Consider the following 18,427-nt stretch of genomic DNA (forward strand, 5'->3'; position numbering starts at 1 on the left):
GCCTATGCCAGAGCCATAGCAACTTGAGATCCGAGCCATGTCTGCGACCTACACCACAGCTCACGGCAACGCCAGATCCTTAACCCACTGATCAAGGCCAGGGATCGAACCCGCAACCTCATGGTTCCTAGTTGGATTCCTTAACCACTGAGCCATGTCGGAAACTCTTGACTTTTTAATTTTTTTTGTTTCATTTTGTTTTTGCTTTTTAGGGCCTTACCCACAGCATATGGAGTTTCCCAGGCTAGGGGTTGAATCAGAGCTGCAGCTGCCAGCCCACACACAGCCATAGCAACACCATACCTGAGCTGTGTCTTCGACCTACACCACAGCCCACGGCAACACCAGATCCTTAACCCACCGAGCGAGGCCAGGGGTCGAAGCTACAGCCTCATGGTTACTAGTCAGATTTATTTCAGACTTGCCACAACGGGAACTCCCAAACAGTGTCTTTTGACTATTGGACACACTAGTAATGGTGAATTCCTCATGTTTTGTAGGAGTGAGTTTATTTTTCTGGTACACTTAAGTGAAATTAAGGATTGAAAGTCATATGCCTTTTAAAATTTAACTTTCTGGAGTTCCCGTCATGGCATAGTGGAAATGAATCCGACTAGGAACCATTAGTTTTCAGGTTTGATCCCTGGCCTGCCTCAGTGAATTAAGGATCTGGCGTTGCCCTTAGCTGTGGTGTAGGTCACAGATGCAACTCAGATCCTGTGTTGCTGTGGCTGAGGTGTAGGCCAGCAGCTTTAGCTCTGATTTGACCCCTGCTCTGGGAACCTCCATGTGCTCTAGGTGTGGCCCTAAAAAGCAAAATAAATAAATAAATAAATTTAACGTTCTGTTTGATAAATCTAATGACAATACATGCTAGAAATATTTTAATTGACAAAGATAAAATTGAAAGATTGAGCCATTGGATTCAAAATTGTATTTTATTAGTGTGATAGTTGTGAGAAATACATATTTCATTAGCTATTTCAAGTGTATTTTTTTTTTGTCTTTTTGTTGTTGTTGTTGTTGTTGTTGTTGTTGCTATTTCTTGGGCCGCTCCCTCGGCATATGAAGGTTCCCAGGCTAGGGGTTGAATCGGAGCTGTAGCCACCGGCCTACGCCAGAGCCACAGCAACGCGGGATCCGAGCCTCGTCTGCAACCTATACCACAGCTCACGGCAACGCCGGATCGTTAACCCACTGAGCAAGGGCAGGGACCGAACCCGCAACCTCATGGTTCCTAGTCGGCTTCGTTAACCACTGCGCCACGACGGAAACTCCTCAAGTGTATTTTCAATGAACTTCCTTTAAAGTACTTTGGGAAATTAAGTTTAATTATTGTATAAAGTTTTTCTATAAGTTGGTCTCCTATTTTCTGTCTTTTTTGTATTCCTCTCATCTTTTCAAAGCCCCAAACAAATCTTAGTTTATAAAAGAAAGTATTGTAGAAGAAGGACATAATATTAGGAAGATAGGGCATGTAAAATTATTTCCTCCACTTGAAACTCTTTGTTTATATAGCAGCAGTGAAATATGATCAGTTCTAAAATGAAGTTAAGTCTAGAAGGTATATCTACTTTTATTTTTTGTCTTTTTTTGCAATTTCTTGGGCCGCTGCCACGGCATATGGAGGTTCCCAGGCTAGGGGTCAAATCAGAGCTGTAGCTGCCAGCCTACGCCAGAGCCACAGCAACTCGGGATCTGAGCCGCATCTGCGACCTACCCCACAGCTCACAGCAACACTGGATCCTTAACCCACTGAGCAAGGCCAGGAATCAAACTTGTAACCTCATGGGTCCTAGTTGGATTCATTAACCACTGCGCCACTACGGGAACTCCAGGAGGTATATCTACTTTTAAAAGAGCTTTTCCCGCTTCATTTCAGGTATAGTTTACATTAGAATGTTAAGTATAGGAGTTCCCGTCGTGGTGCAGTGGTTAACGAATCCGACTAGGAACCATGAGGTTGTGGGTTCGGTCCCCTCAGTGGGTTACCGATCTGGCGTTGCCATGAGCTGTGGTGTAGGTTGCAGACGCGGCTCGGATCCTGCGTTGCTGTGGCTCTGGCGGAGGTTGGCAACTACAGCTCCGATTAGACCCCTAGCGTGGGAATATCCATATGCCGCGGGAGCGGCCCAAAGAAATAGCAAAAAAAAAAAAAAAGAATGTTAAGTATATAAATCTTTTTTGGAGAAATCTTTTCTAATTTTATGTTTAACTTACTTTTTTTTTCAGTGCTGTCAAAGGGAAAACCCCTCAAGTGGGTGACAGAGTACTGGTTGAAGCTACATATAATCCTAATATGCCTTTTAAATGGAATGCACAAAGAATTCAGACACTACCAAATCAGGTATATCAAATATTGTTAGGTATCATAAAAATTTGGTGAATGAGTCATCCAATTTACAAAAATTTTTCTTTTTTAAAAAATATTTTATTTCTTTATTTTTTTAAGAATCAGTCTCAAACCCAACCTTTACTGAAGACTCCTCCGGCTGTACTTCAGCCAATTGCACCGCAGACGACATTTGGTGTTCAGGCTCAGCCGCAGCCCCAGTCACTGCTACAGGCACAGATTTCAGCAGCTTCTATTACACCACTATTGCAGACTCAGCCCCAGCCTTTATTACAACAGCCACAGCAGAAAGGTATCACATGGAATGTGTCTTTGCTTTTCATGTTTCAGGTTAATATGTAATGGTTTAGTAATTCAAATAATGAGAATATGTTATTAATTACAAAAAAGACAGAGACTTCCAGCATGCTTGAAGGGAAGCTTAAATATCTTGCATAGGTCATTTCTATTTGGAAGTATTTTTATTTCTCTTATTCAAAGACATGCTTCTTGTGGACTTAAATATCAAAACTAATAATTTTCTGCCCTGCCTTTGATATCTGTAATAGAAAAAAATGGTTTGACACTTATTTCTTAGGAACTTGGTATTAATATACCTGTAGAGTCTGGCACATTGCAGTTACTGAACTATAGTGCATCAAATAAATAATCTGCTTTAAATTTTCTCTTGCAAACTGATAATTTGAAACCTTGAATTTTTTAAAAAATCAAAACAATGTTAAAAATTATTTCCTTGGGTATTTCCCTTTGTGGCTCAGCAGTAATGAACCAGTGAGTATCTATGAAGACGCAGGTTCAATCGCTGGCCCCACTCAGTGGGTTAAGGATCCAGGGTTGCTGTGAGCTGCAGCGTATGCCGGAGATGCAGCTCGGATCTGGCCTTGCTGTGGCTATGGTGTACGTCATAGCTCCAGATGGACCCCTAGCCGGGGAGTTTCCATAAAAAGAAAAAAGCAAATAATTGTGGCATTTTCTCTTTTATTGTGAATTGACAAAAATATAGCAGAGTGATAAATCATACTGCAGTGTACTGAGGTATTGTTTTAAATGAACATCTGTGTAATCACTACTTGGGTAGAAAAAGTACAGCATTGCTAGTTACCTCTTTTTCTTTTTTAATAGTGTTACTCTAAGTATGTATATATGTATAATGTAGCTTTGTTTGAATCTTACATAATGTGTAATTGCATCTATATATAATCTTTTTTTGTAAGATTTTTGTTCAACATTATATTTTAAAGTTTCTTTTTTTTTTTTTGTCTTTTTGCAATTTCTTTGGGCCGCTCCCGTGGCATATGGAGGTTCCCAGGCCAGGGGTCAAATTGGAGCTGTAGCCACTGGCCTACGCCAGAGCCACAGCAACTCGGGATCCGAGCTGCGTCTGCAACCTACACCACAGCTCACGGGCAACGCCGGATCGTTAACCCACTGAGCAAGGGCAGGGACCGAACCCACAACCTCATGGTTCCTAGGCGAATTCGTTAACCACTGCGCCACGATGGGAACTCCATATTTTAAAGTTTCATACTGTTCATGTGGCTCTAGTTTTTGTTTTCATTATTGCATAATCTAATGTATGAATATTTTACAATTTTTCTGTTCTTCTTTGTTTTGGGTTTTTTTTTTTTTTTTTTGCTTTTTAGGGCTGCACTCTCGACATATGGAGTTTCCCAAGCTAGGGGTCAAATTGTAGCTGTGGCTGCTGGCCTACACCACAGTGACAGCATCGTGGGATCTGAGCTGCGTCTGCAGCCTACCGCAATGCTGGATCCTTAGCCCAGTGAGCAAGGCCAGGGATTAAACCTGTGTCTCATGGATGCTAGTCAGACTTGTTACTTGCTGAGCCACCACAGGAACTCCTCAAATATCTTTAAAAAAATTTTGTTTGTTTCCTAAACAAAAATGTAGTAAAGTTTTTCATGTATTGTATTTGTTTTTTTTTGGGGGGGGAGGTGGCATGCAGAAGTTCCTAGGTCAGGAATTCACCTGAACCACAGCAGTAATGAAAGCCACTGAAGTGCAAAGACTGGCTCCTTAACATACTATGCCCCAAGGGAACTCTTCTTTAGTCTTTTTATTCCAAAATATTTTCCCATTTTTTTCTTTTATAACATTGACTTTTTAGGAAATTGGTGTAGTTGACTTGTAGGTTCTTTTGAAATATTCTGGATTTGTCTTGATCCCTTGTGATATCTTTACCTTGTTCTTTCTGCTATATAAACTATAAACTAGAAGTACAAAGCCTTTTGGCAAGGACATATTATAAGTGACTTTTCCTAAATCATACTGCATCATACTGAGGCACATGTTGTCAGATTCTCCTGCTATGGATTTTAAATTTTATTACTTGTTCAAAGTGGTGGCTGTAGATCTCTCCAGTATAAGCCTTATTTATCTTTGTGTAGATTAATGTGTGGGTAATACTTTGGTGCCCTGTTAATGTCTTATTGTTTAATGTGTAGATAGAGACTGGTAAACTTACAGCTCTTGGATTTGGTCTGTAGTATTATTTTGTATGGTCTCTGAGGTAAAAGTGGTTTTTATATTTCTTTTGTTGTTATTGTTTGTTTTAATCATTATACCCGTGGCATATGGAACTCCCAGGCCAGGAATTGAATCTTTTTTGTTGTTGTTGTTGTTGTTTTTGTTGCTATTTCTTGGGCCGTTCCCGCTGCATATGGAGGTTCCCAGGCTAGGGGTTGAATCGGAGCTGCAGCCACCGGCCTACACCAGAGCCACAGCAACGCGGGATCCGTGCCGCGTCTGCAACCTACACCACAGCTCACGGCAACGCCAGATCGTTAACCCACTGAGCAAGGGCAGGGACCGAACCCGCAACCTCATGGTTCCTAGTCGGCTTCGTTAACCACTGCGCCACGATGGGAACTCCCAGGAATTGAATCTGATCTGCAGCTGTGACCTATGCCACAGCTGTGGCAATACTGGATCCTGTAACCCCACTGCGCCCTGTTGGGGATTGAACCCACGCCTCTGCATCAACCCAAGCTGCTGCAGTTGGATTCTTAATCCACTGTGCCACAGCAGGAACTCCCATGTTTTTACATTTTTAAAAGATTATTTTAAAATATACAAATGGGGAGTTCCCGTCATGGCACAGTGGTTAACGAATCTGACTAGGAACCATGAGGTTGCGGGTTCGATCCCTGGGCTTGCTCAGTGGGTTAACGATCTGGCGTTGCCATGAGCTGTGGTGTGGGTCGCACACTTGGCTCGGATCTGGCATTGCTGTGGCTGTGTCATAGGCCAGCAGCTACAGCTCCAATTAGACCCCTAGCCTGGGAACCCCCATATGCCTCGAGTGCAGCCCTAAAAAGACAAAAGATATGTATATGTATATATATGTGTGTATATATATACATACACACACACACACAAATGGTCTCTACCATTTACAGGTCACAAAACCGAAATAAAATGTTAGCAAATTTTTTTATTAAAATTAAACCAGGTAATGCCTTTGAAGTTTGTTTAAATAAATCAAAATATCTTTTTCTGTGTCTTTTAAAGCTGGTTTATTGCAGCCTCCTGTCCGTATCGTTTCCCAGCCACAACCAGCACGGAGGTTAGATCCACCATCCAGATTTTCAGGAAGAAATGAGAGAGGAGATCAAGTACCTAACAGAAAAGATGACCGAAGGTAGGTTTTAAAAAATGTACTGTTTGAGTTCCTCATGTGGCTCAGTGGTGGTAACAAACCCAAGTAGTATCCATGAGGATACAGGTTCAATCCCTGGCCTCACTCAGTGGGTTAAGGATCTGGCATTGCTGTGAGCTCTTCTGTGAACAGATGAGGCTTGGATCTGGTGTTGCTGTGGCTGTGGTGGGCTGGCAGCTGCAGCTCCAATTCGACCTGTAGTCTGGGAACTTTCATATATTGCAGGTATGACCCTAAAAAAAAATACACACACAAACACATATATACTGTTAAAAATATATGAAAATAAAGAACATAAAAAATAAACTAGTGTTTTGTTTTGTTTTTGTCTTTTTTTTGTTTTTTTAGGGCTGCGCCCACGGCATATGGAGGTTCCCAGGCTAGGGGTCTAATTGGAGCTGTAGCTCCTGGCCTACACCACAGCCACAGCAACGTGGGATCCGAGCCACATCTCTGACCTACACCACAGCTCACAGCAACACTGGATCTCGAACCCACTGAGCAAGGCCAGGGATCAAACCTGCAACCTCATGGTTCCTAGTCAGATTTGTTTCTGCTGAGCCGCAATGGGAACTCCAAAAATATAGTGTTAATAAACATTAAAAAATAAAAATAAAAGTGAACTGTTGATAGTGGTGATCGTTGTAGTGTGAACACACTTAATGCCACTGAATCGTATACTTAAAAAGGGTTAAAGTAGTAAGTTTATGTTAAGTATATTCTACCACATTTTTCAAAAAGTTATTTTAAAAATGTATGCTGCGGAATCTTGCATTTATTACCTATTATTTTATTAATGAACTCTTTGATAATGTGAGAAATAATAGTAATTTTAGAAAAATTTGCTTTAAGTCGAGAAAGAGAGAGAGAAAGACGTAGATCCAGAGAAAGATCTCCTCAGAGGAAACGTTCCCGGGAGAGATCTCCTCGAAGAGAGAGGGAGCGGTCACCACGGAGAGTTCGACGTGTTGTTCCACGTTATACAGTTCAGTTTTCAAAATTTTCTTTGGATTGGTAAGTTCTTCTTTTCCCCATTGTTTTTTTGAGTTACAGTTTCATAATTATGTTTATTTTTGATGGATGTGTTACAGAGATATTTTTCTTACAACTTTCATTTCCTGGCCTTTAGTGCTCTTAAGGGTAGAAATGCAGTTTGAAGTAGCAATTTGAAGTAGTTCTTTGCAAGAGTGCATTGTTTCATACATTCATTAAAGATACTGGTTACTGAAAGAGGCACCCTGTCTATAATGAATCATTTAAGATTCAGATCTATTGGTAACTATTAAGGTTATGCAATATTCATTGTGTATGAAGAGGTAGTGATAGTTCACTAGTGAACCAATTGTTTTAAGTTAGCTGTGACAGTGTGGTATAATAGAAACAGACCTGCATATATACTCACAGACATATATACGTGTATATATACATAAATACATTTTTTAGTCTTGGGAATCAGGGGTAACTGGAAAGTTATGAAGAATTTCTGAGCTGCTGCTGTGAAATGGAATTTATGTCACCTAGCCCAATTATGGAGAATATGAGTTGATTTCATGTATCTGAAGCACTTAACCTAGTGTGTGACCATTGTAGATAATAAGTGGTGGTTGGCATGTGGTGGCAACTAGTAATTCATAAAAAACAAATTTGGGAGTTTCCCCTGTTGGAAAATGGGATCAGCAGCTTCTCTACATTGCCAGGACGCAGGTTCAATCCTGGGCTTGGCACAGTGCGTTAAAGAATACAGTGTTGGAGTTCCCGTCGTGGTGCAGTGGTTAACGAATCCGACTAGGACCCATGAGGTTGCGGGTTCGGTCCCTGGCCTTGCTCAGTGGGTTAACGATCTGGCGTTGCCGTGAGCTGTGGTGTAGGTTGCAGACGCGGATCGGATCCCGAGTTGCTGTGGCTCTGGCCTAGGCCGGTGGCTACAGCTCCGATTTGACCCCTAGCCTGGGAACCTTCATATGCCGCGGGAGCGGCCCAAGAAATGGCAAAAAGACAAAAAAAAAAAAAAAGAATACAGTGTTGCTGCAGCTTCACTGTCGGTCGCAACTGCAGCTGGGCTCTGATCCCTGGCCTGAGGACTCCAAATGCTACAGGGTGGCCAAAAAAAAAAAAAGAAAAAGAAAGAAAGTGGTAAATGATTAGTTTACTCTAAGGAATTATCTAAGGCTTTGGTACTTTTGTATACATTAATTAACAGGTGGAAAAAACAAATTTACAGTAAAATAAGAAAGATTAGTCACTAAAATTTGCGTTTAAAGAACTGTTTGGCATAGGAACAAATAACTGCATTTCAGTGTCTTGAGAGCGTATTGTTGCATTTTACCAGTATAATCAATATTCATAACTGGCCTATAAAAAGTTAGAATTCCTATGTATTCAGTTCTAGATTGAGTAAACCAGTGTATTATTAAGCTACTCAGTGCCTCCCAGAATCTTGCTTGATGACTTTACTTAGTTGTTGTGTAGTTGTTGTTCACTTACTCTTGCTTGTAGTCAAATCAGCAACTATTCTTTTTTTTTTTTTTAATTGTTATTTCCCCAATGCAAATTTTTTTTTCCTACTGTACAGTATGGTGACCCAGGTACCCATACACGTACACATTGTATTCTCACGTTATCATGCGCCATCATAATTCCCATAATTCCCAGTGCTACACAGCATGATCTCATTGCTAATCCATTCCACAGGCAATCGTCTACATCTATTAACCCCAAGCTCCCAATCCAGCCCACTCTCTCCCCTCCCCCTTGGCAAACCACAAGTCTCTTCTCCAAGTCCATGATTTTCTTTTCTGTGGAAAGGTTCATTTGTGCCATATGTTAGATTCCAGATATAAGTGTTATCATATGGTATTTGTCATTCTCTTTCTGACTTACTTAAGTCAGTATAAGAGTCAGCAACTCTTCTGAAGTTTTACTAGTTTAAAACTAGTTTTACTAGTTTTTACTAGTAAAACTTCTTGTCCTGATTACTTGTATACTTAGACATATCTTCTTTGCATTTTCAGAAATTCATTGGTAACAAAATCGTTTCTTCAGCCCCTCAAATATTAACTAGAGCAGCTCTACTTTTAACCAGATCTGTTCCCAGTCTAGAGTGCTATTCTGGGAGAAGATGCATAGGATATAAATTGAACAGCTGTCTTTCTCCTTCCACATTAAATCTTCAGTTTAACTTTATCACTTTGAAGTAAATTCCCAGAACATCAGATGAACACATTAAAAATAAGTGATTTAAATTTCTATACCTCTTCTCATCTGTAATTATGGAAATCAAGATTTTCTTTTCCTTTTTTTTTTTATGCTTTTCACTGCCACACTAGCAGTATATGGAAGTTCCCAGGCTAGTGGTCAAATCAGAGCTGTAGCTGCTGGCCTACACCACAGCCATAGCAACTCCAGGATCCAAGCTGTGTCTGCCACCTACACCATAGCTCATGGCAACACCGGATCCTTAACCCACTGCGCAAGGCCAGGGATCAAACCTGCATCCTCATGGATATTAATCGGGTTCATTACCAGTGAATGATGATAGGAACTCCAAGATTTCCTTATACTAATAAGATTATAAGAGACTTTATGCTAAGAAATGATATATTCTTATATTTTGTTTTATTATAGAATTTTTCTCCTATGAGATAAAAACACAACTTCAAAAATTCTGGTGATGGAAAAATAGAATCCTTTAACATACTATTTGTATCACTTCTTTAAAAAACAAGAATAGGAGTGCCTACCATGGCACAGTAGGTTAAATGATCCAGCATTGCCACAACTGTGGTATATATGGTCACAGCTGCAGCTTGGATTCAGTCCCTGGCCCTGGAATTTCCATAGCTGTGGATGTGGCCATAAAAAAATAAATAAATTTAAAAAAGAAATAAAAACACAAATAGCTGTTGTCATGTTTTTGTTGTTCTGATGGCACAGTTATCCAAATAAGTTTAATTATGTCAGTAATCAAGTGAAAAGTTTATCATTCTATATTTTTTATTTTTAGATTTCAAAGAAAAAGACATCCCTGTAGATAGACTAGTTCACATTTTGTACTCTTGTCTCTAGTTGTCTTTTAAAAGAATAAATGTAGTTATCTTTTCATCTTACAAATTATTGGTGTTTTCCACTTTTCATTATGCTTTTAATAGAAATCTTTCGGCCTTTTATCAGATTGCTTTACTCAAAAGTTTCTCTCTTCTAAAAGTTCTGCTTCTTAGGAAAAAGGAAATCCTCCTTTTAAAAAGTCAGTATGCTAGATTTAAAAAGCAAGAAACGTATCCTCTTTTTATATAATAAACAATCAGGTATGAATCTTAGTCATTAAGTAGAGAGGTATGGAGATGTAGATAATCCAGAAAACATTTGGATTTTGCTTTCATGTGGATTTTTATGTTTAATTTTAAATGTAACTGCCTGATCTAGGTCTTACTATAGAATAAAGATTGTGTTCTACCCTGATTAAAGAGCACTCGTACTGATTTGGCACCACTCTTTTCTTTGTACCCATCTATGTGAACCATACTTTTCTCAAAAATGCAACTTCAACTGTGACAGAATTACTTTTGTTCAGATCTTCTCTGGAGCTTGGGTTGAAGTTTTAAGCTACACACAAAAAATAAATAAAAGTAACAAATAGGTACTGGTTTTTCATTCAAAGCTATAAGTAAACATATTTGAAAATGACAGTTTCATATGCCTGTGTGTAAAGAGCTATAGCTCATTAAATAGTTAGCTGTTCATTTTCAGCTCCTTTTTAATGGTATCAGGATATATATTTAGCTTCATAATTAAATGAATGTTCGCATGTTCTTTAGTATTAAGGTTGTTTATTCACTACTCATGTCTGTTTTTCAGTCCTAGTTGTGACATGATGGAACTAAGGCGCCGTTATCAGAATTTATATATACCTAGTGACTTTTTTGATGCTCAGTTTACATGGGTGGATGCTTTCCCTTTGTCAAGACCATTTCAGCTGGGAAATTACTGCAATTTCTATGTAATGCACAGAGAAGTAGAGTCCTTAGAAAAAAATATTGCCGTTCTTGATCCACCAGATGCTGATCACTTATACAGTGCAAAGGTTTGTATTATGTGTGTGATATACAGCTAAAATTTCTGAGCAGTTATTAAGAGTGTATGTGGAATTAACCTTCAGAAAATGGTTATTACATTTAAGAGCTAAATACCTGTATTTGCTTCTTGACTGACTGATTCTGTTTTGGTTAGATGAGTAATTTAATTTAACCTCTTTGTGCCTTAACTCTTAAGTTGTAAATATTTTTTTAGCATTTTGAACTTCATAAAAATGTGAAGATGAAATTCATTTTACTGAGTTTTTGGAAATGTTCTGTGGCTTCTGGTAGCCCCAGGTGAAATGTAGTTTTAGGTGAATGCACCGTATGTTAGTCTTAGGGTACCATTCAGTATATTGCTTATGGTCAGTAGTTTTCTGCTATTTTAAAACATTGATCAAAAAGTATTCCTAGGAGTTCCCATTGTGGCTCAGCAGAAACGAATCTGACTATTATCCATGAGGACACAGTTTCGATCCCTGGCCTTGCTTAGTGGGTTAAGGGTCTGGCATTGCCATGAGCTGTGGTGTAGGTCCCAGACATGGCTTGGGTCTGGCATTGCAATGGCTGTGGTGGAGGCTACAGCTCCGATTCGACCCCAAGCCTGGGAACCTCCATAGGCTGTACCTGTGGCCCTAAAAAGACCAAAAAAGAAAAAAAAAGAAAAAATCTTAAGAAGTTAAAATTTTATAAGGTATCTAATACCATTTCTGCTATAGCATTTTACTTTCCATTTTTATAAAAATCTTCAGATCTAGTATATGTAAGGATAATTAGTAGAGCTTCTCATTTTTTTACATTACTTTAGACTTTTGACAGGATTGAATTATTTGACTATAATAGGTAATGCTGATGGCTAGCCCTAGTATGGAAGATTTGTATCATAAGTCATGTGCTCTTGCTGAAGACCCACAAGAACTTCGAGATGGATTTCAACATCCTGCTAGACTTGTTAAGGTAAAATGGAACATTTATTTTAAATTTAAGTATATATTTGCCTTGCTTAGTTCTGTCTGCATATAAAACTAAAATTACTACTTTTTAAATTTTGTTGATTTGTTTTATAACTAGTTTTAATATAGTTAAGGCACTGAGTGATGTAGATGTTTTTCTCATTTCAGGTAATGCCTGTATCTTATTTGTATGTCACTAGTTCAGCTGTCCTTTTGATACCTTATATTTGAAGCATGTAAAATCTTAGTGATACGAATTTAGTGTATCTGGATGATCTTAAAGTTTGAATTATAGTGTTTTTTTTAAAAGAGCTTTTTATCTGAGGAAATACTTTAGAAGGATGAGTTATGATGTGTAAATCCTATTCCATTGCTGAAATGCAGTGTGGAACACGATGAACTGAACTCTTCCTTGACTGACATACCAGAGGTAGTAAAAATGACACTGGAAAGATTTGTTCCTTTACTTTTCAAGTATTTTATTTGTAATATGACAAGTTGCATAATATATGTAAATGATTCTTTGTTTTAAATTAGTTTTTAGTGGGCATGAAAGGCAAGGATGAAGCCATGGCCATCGGAGGTCATTGGTCTCCTTCGTTGGATGGACCAGACCCAGAAAAAGACCCCTCTGTGTTGATTAAGACTGCAATTCGTTGTTGTAAGGCTCTGACAGGCATTGATCTAAGTGTATGCACACAATGGTAAGTACCAATTTATTTCTTGATTAGAAATTTTTTTTAATAGTTTATGTAGATGTTCTTGTGTATCAGTCTTTTCCCCCCCTTATTTTAGCAGTCTTGATCATGCAGGTAATCTCAAAGGAAAATACCCATTTGTAGCAAAAGTTTATTTGGTGCCAAAATTGTTCGGGGGTAAAAGGATTAAGAACTAATCAAAATAAAGTGAAAATTTAAATGTTTTGTTATGCCGTACTTTGGAAGTTGGATGTATGTTGAAAATATTTTTCATTTCATGCATAGCTGGAGAAGATCGTCAAGAGAGAACTTCATTTCATTACAATTCTTTTGTTATAAAATGATGTAGTTGCTGTTTTTTTTTTTTTTTGTTCAGCCATATTTTCTCTTGAGGCTTATTTGTCCTGTGTATTTTAGTGTATTTCTCGTGACTTAATTGAAAATATTCTTTTTTAGCACATGAAATCTGAACAGCTATCCAGCTTCTTCAGGTATTCTCTAAAATATGGGTAGCTCTGTAATCAAACTTGAAATGCCTTGGGGAACATATTCTTCTTTTAACCATAAACTATTGTACAAATGTACCAAAAGAGGAACTATGGCTTCTATAATTTTTTTTTTCTTTAGACCAACCTCAAGTTCTTGCAGCAAAATTTCTTTACTTGATGTGCTACAAGTGAACTAGGGTCTTTAAAATGTATTTTAGAATTTTTTTTCCAACATGCTTCTTCCCTTGCAACAGGTACCGTTTTGCAGAGATTCGCTACCATCGCCCTGAGGAGACCCACAAGGGGCGTACAGTTCCAGCTCATGTGGAGACAGTGGTTTTATTTTTCCCGGATGTTTGGCATTGCCTTCCCACCCGCTCAGAGTGGGAAACCCTCTCCCGAGGATACAAGCAGCAGCTGGTCGAGAAGCTTCAGGGTGAACGCAAGGAGGCTGATGGAGAACAGGCACTGAACGCTAATCCCTTTTTCTATTTCCGCTTCTCACAGGCACAGGAACACAGGCACAAATGCACACCACACACTACATAACAAACACACACGGAGGAACATAACTGGTAACAGCGACTGGTAATCCAGCTTTCAGCAGTATAGTTGATGTTCTTTTCTCTGTAAAAAAAAATCTGTCTAATATGTTAACTTTAAGTGCTGAGGCCTCAAAGGAAAATAAGTTGTGCTTAAATTGCACAGAATTTTGTTTTTATCATAGGTCTAGTTGCTGGAATCTGGGACCAGTTGTTGAGCAAGATTCAGTATTAAGCCATTTTAAATATTTTGCCATTTTGTAAAATTTAAAAAATTTTCTCTTTCACGGTCATCAGTTCTAGTCATGGATATTTGAAATTGGACAACCACAAGTCTGAGAGATTTGAAATTTCAGGCTATGTGGCAACGTCTTTGGTACATTTGAAAGGTCTGACTAAATCAGTCTTAACTTTGGGTGGCTTGAAAATTGGGGCAAGATCACACACTGTGTGGTTAGTGGAGACCGGCAGTGTTTGTGCATCCCTGATATCCTTTGTGTTGTAATTTATCACCCTTTTGTGTTTCACAGATCTGGCTTTGATTGGCTGATGAGTGTCTTTGTGATCAGTTAAAAGTGGTAGAATGTATGTACGTGGACTTGCCTAAATAATAACTTTAGGAGAAGACAATCTGAAACATTTGTGACCTTGCACAGATCAGCAACAGACTTTTAAAAGTAAATTACCTTTATTTTAAAGTTTTAGAATAATAATTATATTCTCAACTTTGTATATCAGGATGAAGAAGAAAAGGATGATGGTGAAGCAAAAGAAATTTCCACTCCTACCCATTGGTCTAAACTTGATCCAAAGACAATGAAGGTAACTTTGAAAGTAATGATACTTAATTTGAAGTCTATAAACAGGAATAGAGAATGAGGACAGTGTCTTTTCAGAGATGGGCCATAAAAAATGTCCACTGTTTTTATATAAATATTTTGTGTTGTATTTGAGTGTGTGTGTATAAAAATTAAATAAAAGGTGACTATAAATCATTTCGGCCAGTATTTGTTGAATGTAGTAATGTGTCTTTAGTGTGAGCAACACTTGTTTTCTCATGACCTTGACCAAGAGGGTGGATATCTTTGCTTAAGTAACTTAAATTCAAGGAGAAGGAATAAAACATAGGAAAGGATTATCCAGTTTTTAGAGTAAAATTTAAAAGTAAAATGTAGATTGGAGTTCCTTTCGTGTTGCAGCGGAAACAAATCTGACTAGTATCCATGAGGATGTAGGTTCGATCCCTGGCCTTGCTCAATGGGTCAGGGATCTGGCGTTGCTGTGGGCTGTGGTGTAGGTCGCAGACGCGGCTCAGATCTGGTGTTGCTGTGGCTGTGGTGTACGGCAGCCACTACAGCCCCCATTTGATCCTTAGCCTGGGAACCTCCATATGCTGTTAGTGTGTCTCTAAAAAGCAAAAAAAAAAAGTAAAAAGTGGATTGAACTGGGAAGAAGATCATTTAAGAGCCTTTTTTAAAACTCTTTGATTAATCAGTGCTAGTTTTTCTTTGTTCCCCAGGGTCTCTGGACCTAGTATCTTTCTGCACTTTTGCCTCTCTGGACCTACATTGTGAATATAGATCCATAGATTCTATGTACATAAATTATGCATAGGTCAGAAGATCAGAAGGCTGATCATTACTTCCTTTTGCAACTTACTATTTAACACATAAAAGCTGACCTTTTGGCTAAGTTCTGTTCTTAGCAAAAAATAGATTTTTTTCCTTCTTTGAAACTGTAGTTATTAAACACAACATTGCTTTTTTTTATTTTTAGAGAATGTATATCGTAAGAATGGTTGTTATTCCTGCACTACTCCAAGTTGTTATCCTCAACTTCAAGTTTCATGTAAAGTTCTATAAATTCAGAAAATTAGCTTAAGCCTGCATCCCAGGACTTTTTGTCAAACTGATGGTTTCACTATTAAGTTCTTTATTTTAAAACTTGTATTCATTTTGATTATAAATATAATGCATTCTTATTTTAAAAATGGATATATATACGTGAAAAATTGAAGGGAGCTCCCGTCATGGCTCAGTGGTTAGTGAACCTGACGAGCTTCCATGAGGACATGAGTTCAATCCCTGGCTTTGCTCAGTGGGTTAAGGTTCTGGCATTGCTGTGAGCTGTGGTATAGGATCCCGAGTTGCTGTGGCTGTGGCATAGACCGGCGGCTACAGCTGGGATTGGACCCCTAGCCTGGGAATCTCCGTATGCCACGGGTGCGGCCCTAAAAAGACAAAAAAAAAAATTGAAGAAAAAAGAATTACTCAACTTACTGCTCAAACACATGCTTAAATTTTTGATGTTTTTTATTATTTTTTCTGGGGATAAGCTGAGTGGTTGGTTGTTTCCAATCAAGCTGAGTAAAAAAGTTGCTATTTTAACATTTTCAGTTAGTAATAGTGTTTCCACATAATTATTTTTAAATATTCTGTATTTTCCTATTTAGTTGATAAATTCTTTTTCTTATATATTATTATTATTACTACTATTTTTCTTTGCTTTTTTGGGTCATATTTGCAGCATATGGAAATTTCTGAGCTAAGGATGAACCAGCAATGTCACAGAGACAGGCTGGATCATTAACCCCCTGTGTTGCAGTGGGAACTCTGTTGGGTATTATCCTTTTACTGGATATTTAGATTATTATTATTATTTTTTTTTTTTGGCTATGCCCGCGGCATGTTGAAGTTCCTAGGCCAGGGATTGAACCTGTGCCACAGCAGTGACCCAGGCTATTGCAGCAATAGCTTAGGACACTTCACGTGGTGTCCCACAGGGGAACTCCAATTCTTCACTTTTCAAAGAGAGAGACTATGACAAGGAATGTATGAAAGATTTTTTTTCTTGTGGTTAGGTTATTTCCTTAGGGTAAACTCCCAGAAATTCTAAATTCTGGGGCAAGGGGAGCATTAACTTTTTTAAAAAGCATATTAAAATGTGTTGCAAATTAATTTTTAAAAATAATTCTGTCATTTTGCATTTTTGGAAACATTTTATGAGCAGTATAAGTGTCCCTTTCACCAAAATTCTTAAAAATCAGACAAAAGATCATTGCACAGTTCCCTATTTAAATATCTTGTTTTCTTTTTCTATATTTTTATGCTGTTTATTTAGGTAAATGATCTCCGTAAAGAATTAGAAAGTCGAACTCTTAGTTCCAAAGGCTTAAAATCCCAGTTAATAGCCCGATTGACAAAACAGCTTAAAGTAGAAGAGCAAAAAGAAGAACAAAAGGAGTTAGAGAAATCTGAAAAAGAAGAGGAAGAGGAAGATGATAGGAAATCTGAAGATGATAAAGAGGTATATATTAAATCATTTAAATATTATCAAATATAATATGGTTTTTAGGGAGTTCTTGGAATATATATGTGTATATTTTTATTAAGGTATAATTTACATAGTAAAGAAAACCTTTTATTGAACAGTTGTGCAAGTTTTGACACATGCATGTAAGTCATGTAACCACTACCACAGTCATGATATAGAATAGATCTGTCACCACCTCCTCAAATTTCTGCTGTACAGCAAAGCGATCCAGTCATATGTATATTTAAGTGTCTGTGTGTATATATATATGTATGTATATATATATTTACATTCTTTTCTCACATTATCCTCCTTCATATTCTATCATAAGTGACTAGATATAGTTCCCTGTGCTGTGCAGCAGGATCTTACTGCTTATCCACTCCAAATGCAATAGTTTGCATCTACTAACCCCAAACTCCCAGTCCACCCCACCCCCTCCCAATCCCCCTTGGCAACCACAGGTCTGTTTTCCAAGTCCATGAGTTTGTTTCTTTTCTGTAGATAAGTTCATTTGAGGCATCATCATCCAGAGGTGTATGTACAAATGAACCTATCTACAATATATATTTGTAATATCTTGGACTGAATAGAATTTTACTTGAACCTTAGATTGAATAAGATTGCATAAACTCATTAGTTATTTCTGTCTCATGTTCTGTTAATTCCTTGTGACTGTTACCAATATTCCATTGTGTTTTAGCCTTATATTGATCAATAAAAATTCCATATAAGATTTTTTTAATAACCTTTTGTCAAAGATTTTACAGCAATATTTTGCCAGTTTTTAGTTCCAAAATTTTTAATGATTTTTATTTTTTCCATTATAGTTGGTATACAGTGTTCTGTCAATTTTATACTGTACAGCATAGTGACCCAGTCACACATATACATATATATATATACATTCTTTTTCTCACATTATCTTCCATCACACGTGACTAGATATAGTTCCCGTTGCTCTACAGCAGGATCTCATTGCTTATCCATTCCAGATGCAATAGTTTGCATCTATTAGCCCCAGGTTCCTAGTCCATCCCACTCCTTCCTCCTCCTCCTCCTTGGCAACCACAAGTCTGTTCTCCAAGTCCATGAGTTTCTTTTCTGTGGAAAGGTTCATTTGTGCCATATATTAGATTCCAGATATAAGTGATATCATATGGTATTTTTCTTTCTCTTTGCAACTTACTTCACTTAGTAGGGACGTTTAGGTCATTTCTCTGTCTGGGCTATTGTGTATAGTGCTGCAGTGAACATATGGGTGTTTGCATCTTTTTCTTTTTCTTCTTTTTTTGTCTTTTTGCCTTTTCTAGGGCCGCTCCCACGGCATATG

At 38.0% G+C, this 18,427-nt stretch overlaps 1 protein-coding gene and 1 non-coding gene across 6 annotated transcripts in view; both read left to right on the forward strand.

Annotated features, from left to right (window-relative positions):
• Positions 1–18,427, forward strand: part of CCAR1 (cell division cycle and apoptosis regulator 1) — a 69,573-nt gene that overhangs the window by 25,099 nt on the left and 26,047 nt on the right. For all 5 annotated transcript variants that reach the window (XM_047760192.1, XM_047760191.1, XM_047760194.1 and 2 more), the window contains exons 7-16: positions 2,233–2,347; positions 2,453–2,645; positions 5,882–6,011; positions 6,882–7,043; positions 10,884–11,109; positions 11,945–12,058; positions 12,592–12,758; positions 13,495–13,705; positions 14,521–14,604; positions 16,903–17,088. In XM_047760192.1, coding sequence (XP_047616148.1) covers positions 2,233–2,347; positions 2,453–2,645; positions 5,882–6,011; positions 6,882–7,043; positions 10,884–11,109; positions 11,945–12,058; positions 12,592–12,758; positions 13,495–13,705; positions 14,521–14,604; positions 16,903–17,088 — 1,588 coding nt within the window. The remainder of the gene's footprint in view (positions 1–2,232; positions 2,348–2,452; positions 2,646–5,881; positions 6,012–6,881; positions 7,044–10,883; positions 11,110–11,944; positions 12,059–12,591; positions 12,759–13,494; positions 13,706–14,520; positions 14,605–16,902; positions 17,089–18,427) is intronic.
• On the forward strand, positions 12,398–12,462 carry LOC125117142 (small nucleolar RNA SNORD98). Its single transcript, XR_007132506.1, has one exon. It is a non-coding gene; the product is annotated as a small nucleolar RNA SNORD98 (small nucleolar RNA).

This window comes from Phacochoerus africanus, chromosome 15 (genome assembly GCF_016906955.1).
Source record: "Phacochoerus africanus isolate WHEZ1 chromosome 15, ROS_Pafr_v1, whole genome shotgun sequence".
NCBI classification, from domain to species: domain Eukaryota; kingdom Metazoa; phylum Chordata; class Mammalia; order Artiodactyla; family Suidae; genus Phacochoerus; species Phacochoerus africanus.